The sequence below is a fragment of the Cricetulus griseus genome (assembly GCF_003668045.3).
Source record: "Cricetulus griseus strain 17A/GY chromosome 1 unlocalized genomic scaffold, alternate assembly CriGri-PICRH-1.0 chr1_0, whole genome shotgun sequence".
Classification (NCBI taxonomy): domain Eukaryota; kingdom Metazoa; phylum Chordata; class Mammalia; order Rodentia; family Cricetidae; genus Cricetulus; species Cricetulus griseus.
The window spans coordinates 14,930,440-14,935,780 of NW_023276806.1; the positions used below are offsets into that span (position 1 = coordinate 14,930,440).

General features: G+C 41.7%; 1 protein-coding gene across 1 annotated transcript in view; it reads left to right on the plus strand.

Annotated features, from left to right (window-relative positions):
• The window catches only part of Lmo4 (LIM domain only 4), a 16,353-nt gene extending 12,454 nt beyond the window's left edge, over positions 1 to 3,899 (plus strand). Inside the window, exon 5 of the mRNA XM_027395885.2 lies at positions 3,084 to 3,899. Coding sequence (XP_027251686.1) covers positions 3,084 to 3,092 — 9 coding nt within the window. The 3' untranslated portion in view covers positions 3,093 to 3,899. The remainder of the gene's footprint in view (positions 1 to 3,083) is intronic.
• Positions 3,900 to 5,341: the final 1,442 nt, after the last annotated feature.

Sequence of the window (5,341 nt, forward strand, 5' to 3'; positions counted from 1 at the left end):
CTTTCTTCTTGCTAAGTGGGGAAAGGACACGTGCGTAGACATTTTGACTATCTAAAATTATGCTGCTGTGTTTGAATGCTCGTGTTCGCTCTTCTCCCTTACTTAGGTTTATGGGGTAACTTAAAATGTTTTCTTTATTTAGTAAGTGTTAATTACATGAGATTGTGCAGTTTTATTTAATTTACTAATAGGGGAGGAATACAGAATAACCATTTAAGAGTCAGAATTTTAGATTTTTTATTGCAAATTAGCCAGTTACCTCATCCAATGTGTGGTGGCCTCTTTAAGCATGGCCCAGCACCAGAGTCACTTACAGGTTTTTATAATTTCAGTTTTAATGAAGTCAATCTATAGACATGGTTGAGAGCAACACATGGCTAACATAAATATTTTGAGAGTCACACTTTGAACTTGAGGCAAGGCCATCTATAATTATAGTAGTGCTACAAATAAGATGGTGAATCCCACCCCGCCTTTTGAATGTAAAAGCTTAACACTCTCCCAGTGTGTGTCTTAATGTGCTATGTTGCTAGTTTTATGCTATTTCCTGACTTGGTAAATTATTTTTAAAAAAGGATTGCAAGTTACTCCAACATGCATGGTGAGAAGGGCAGGATGGAGAGAGGAGATGGGTGGAGTTTAAGATTGTGAAGACGAGCACAGTGCCCATGCTAGGACTAAGAACAAAGCGCACTTTGGAATGTGAGCAGGACCCCAATGTGTGTATAAGGCGATGTCAGTGAAGGGGTGTCAGGAGGTGGAAGGTACTTGGTTTGTGTTTACAGGATTGCCTGTGTTGCGCCTTCCACGGGAGGTGGCTGCTCTCCACACCTTGTTCAGGATGGGAGTTGTAAGGTGTTCGTATTGGAACACAAAATATGGTTTAGGCAATGATGGAGGACCTGCTAGTGTGTGCGTTTGCTTGATGTTGGAAGGTCTCTCCCTCCTAAAACAGAGGGAGACAGGTGGCCTGCAAAAATTAATTACACAGAAGAGGCATAAGGAAATAAAACTTAAGGAACTGATCTTGTCAGGCGCTGGCGAGATGCTGTGTTTCGGGGGGTGTTAATTAAGCACATTCCCCGTTTGGCATGAGTGTCTCCCATTTTTGCCCTTGGTGTTCTGCTCACCATGAGTACAGTCAATTCACAAGGTAGTTTCTGTAAATAAAGGTTCTGGGCAAGCTGAATGTGGTCCAGAGAGGTATTAATGAGAGGGCAAGAGGGAAGAGTTAATGAAAACACACTTCCTAGGGGAACATGAACTGCTTTTTGGAGAATGCTTTAAAATGATTTTCCCCAAACCCTGTGGCGTTTCTTTTCTACGGGAGATGAGATGAGGAGAAATGACAAATAGTCCCATTTTATTATTTTCTTTTTTCTCGTTCTCCGTGTTTGGGGGTTGAGAAAATTGGATATTTATTTTGGCCATTTTCCTTCCATTCGCAGAACCAATTACATTTTAGTGCATGATGCATAGTAAATATATTTAGCTATCCTCTGTCTTAGAAATAATGAGTTGATTATTTGTATGGCCCTTTAAAGGCAGTGCACTGTATGGGAGGTATGAGACCCCCATCATCTGGTCCTTTTAGACCTCTGTTCTCCTGAAATGTATCTGAGGTTTTTCCAGCATGTGCCACTCAGTTACTGTGCTGTGGCACTGGCTTTTGTATATTCTGAGGAAAATAAGTCAAGAATTTCAAGTGAAATCTCATATTGCCTGAAGTGTGGGTCCTGAGATGTTTGATGGCTTCTGTCATTTGGAGGAGACTTGGCCAGTCTCAAAACAGTGGTGTTTTCCAAAATATTAGAAAAATCAGAAATGGAAGTTCATTTTTTCCCCCTTGTAGATAGAGCCCTGCCTGCTCTGGAATGTTTTCTTCCACTCAAAGGTGTAAGGGGAACTTCTAGAATTTTCTGTGCTTCAGTCAGAGGAAGATTGAAGCCTTCGAGGTTACTTCACGTTTCCCCATAGTTACGTAATTGGTGTTGTGTGCGTCCATCGTAGAGGACATTTGCTCATTTATTAAATATGCTTGCTGGCTGCTGGGGCATCTTTGTTCTGGACAGACAAATTACCTTTCTCACACTGAGCTTCCACTCTGGGGAGCTGAGCCTCCACCACTTTAATTAGCTTGGAAGTGGGGGTTGGAGACTCAGGCCTACCTTTGGTAAGTTAGGGAAGGGTGAAAGCAAGAACTTCCTGAAATGCTCCCAATGTCATTTTTGAAAAACCCTCAAAACCAGTAGACGTTCTTCCATTTTGGTGATTGCAAACAGACTGTGTTTGGCGGCTGTGCATTGCTATTTCCACTTCAGGTGTTGGAGTTGGGCTTCCCATTGGGCTGTGCTCTTCCTCAGTCCATCTAGGATCATTAGTGCATCACACGTATTGATTTCTATTCCTGTAATGTTTATGTCACATACATGACAAAGGCAGGGAACTGTGAGAACAACAACAACAACAACAACAAAAAAAAAAACAAAAAAAAAAAAAACAAAGCAAAACTTGTATATTTGAACATAGAACTTGTCACATACATGCCCTAGAGGGAGAAACCAGTATGGATGAAGGGTTGTCATTTGAAGACTACAGAATAATAATGCCATCTCATTTATATCTCAGTAACAGCCTTGTTACCCCTACTTTGAAGGGGAGGAAACTGACACAGTTTAAGTCACTTGCCACAGGTGGCGAAATGGAGCCCATAAAACCCAAAACTTCTTAGGGACCTTGCTCTGAATGGCCCTGTGGTTGTTTTAAAAGCCCAGGATTCCCCTATGAGGAGAGACCTCTAATTGATTCCGTTTGGAGAGAAACTCCCTTTAACGGGGTTCAAGGACAGTAGAAGTCTACAGCTGGGGGTTCTCGGAGTTCATTTACCATCTCATTTTCTCTGCTAGTAAAACATGTTCTGCTCCTGAGCAAGGCGCACAGAGAGCCTCCATCAAGTCACAGTTGGAAAGTAATCTAATAAAAGAAGATTAGTGAGTGGAGAGACAGCAAAAGCTGTGGTGTTTGACTCTAATACCTCTCAAATTTAGCATTTTAGCTAAGATGCCCATTTTTATTTCTTGCAGGTCTGCTGAAAGGTCAGAGTAATGCAGAGTGCGTGCCTTCATCTCAGATTTTCTTCATCACAGGTGGATCCCATGTGTCTTCAGTAGACCAGTCACCTTTGTAGCCAGCACCAGTGCCAGCCCCTTGTCATCGCACCTTCTTTAGTCTTGAGTGCCCTTTCTGCATTTATGATGTATTAAAATGACTGAATATGAACATTAAGGACTCCATGAACCTGGGCTAATGGGAGATGGTAGCGAAAAGGAAAAAAGATCCACCGAAGGACATCTTGGGGGGGGGAGGGTGCCTGGGGGAGGGAAATGACTAATGAACCTAATTAAAAGAAGCATCGGAATCCGCTTTCTACCCTCATTAACAATTAGCAGGGCACCGGCCAGAGTGTGTACCCTGTGTTTTACCTTAACAACATTCTGTTTGCTCTTTGTATATTTAAGTGTTGTAATGAAATGTGTTTCAATCAAACCGAACATGAGTTAAAAGAAAAAGAGATGTGGCTTTTGTGATATTATATCACGAACACTTTTATTGTAACTCTGTAAAATACAATGTATGTATGCATGTGAGTGTTCTTGTTTCGATGTTGCTCCACCCCTGGCAAAGGTTAAAAAGAAAAGAAAAGAAAAAAAAATACAAAAAAAGAAAAAAAAAGGAAAAAAAAAGAATCAGGCTCATAGCCGCTACTATGTAGAAATTCCCCCACTTCTAATTTGCTGAATGAAGAAAAAAAAATCTTTTATTTGTGATATTTTCAGAGACATTTGCTCTAGTATGGTGTATTTAAATAATAAAAACTTAAAAGAAAAATATTTAACAGAGTTTGGGTTTAAACGCTGCTTTTTCTCTTCTGTATTTTGGAAAAATATGTGCTGTTTTTGTTGTTGACTATAACAAATATTTAAAATTTGGGGGTGGGGGTGAGGGTGGGGCTGATACCTGTATTTAGCTCCAGGCTATAAAGTAGTCCTCTGATTATTTAACCATGCCATTTTAAGCTAAGAATGTCATTTTACCAGCACTCTGCATCAGTCTTTGGTGTGTAGACATGGATATTAGTTGACTGTTTCAGCTTTGCTCCCAGTAGGATAGCCTTGGGTACTGGTCACAGGCACGTTAAAAACTAAGCGCAACCATTTCTCATGTCAGGTTTTGTGGCTTTTGAAGGCAATAGCATTTCTGGAGCCATCTGTGTGTAATCTGAAGTCCCACTAGTTTAGTGACACTGGAGCTCACTCTAGACATAGTGGTCTTGGATGGGCAAAGCAGCATTGTTTCCTGAGCTTCTTCACTGATGCCTTTTTCTTGTGTTTACTGGGGGAGGGTTCAGGTCACCTTCAGTCTCGAAGTAGTTGCTGCTCCTAGTTGCTAATCTTAAAGAGTCTCCACCACAGTGCCTGCAGTGCCCACAGAGGTTCCTACAGAAGGTGTGGAGTTCCATGCTTCAGTAGCTGCCCTGTTCCTACTGGGCCAAGCAAGAGTCAAATGGGCTTGGATGCCAGGGTGGCACCATGGCTGGTTATATGAGCGCAGACCTCAGCTGCAGCCTCACAGGCTGCTGGCACCTGGGCCTTCGTGCTGCTAATGCTGCTTTCTGAAAATAGGGTTTTATTTTGTTTGAGTGAACCTCCTAATGAAGACCCTGCTAACTTCTTGCTTCCAAAGATTCCAAACCAAGAGGAAAAGTTGGTTGTTGAAACTGCAGACATCCTGTGGGAGAATTTAAAGGTAGAATATTAAGGTCAATCATTTGCCTTCGTCTTGTAAAAAGAAAATGCAAGGAGGACAACACAAGATAAATACATATGTGTACATGCACACACGCACACATACACATACACACACAATATACATACACACATACACACAGACACATACACACACATGTACACAGACACACACACAGACACACACACATACTCACAGACACACACATATACACACACACAGACACACACATACATAGACACATGCACACACACACACATACATAGACACACACACAGATTCACAGACACACACACACACATACACACACATATACACACAGACACACACAAACAGACACATGCACACACACACAGACACACACACACACACACACAAAGACACACACACACACACAAAGACACACACACACACACTACCTGAGGTGGATCCCTGGAGAATTTCTCTAAACTTGCTCTGATTTTAACTACTCCCTTTTTCTCCTTAAGATACTTTCTGAAATAATTTGGTCTGTTCCGGTGGGGAGGAGGAGGAG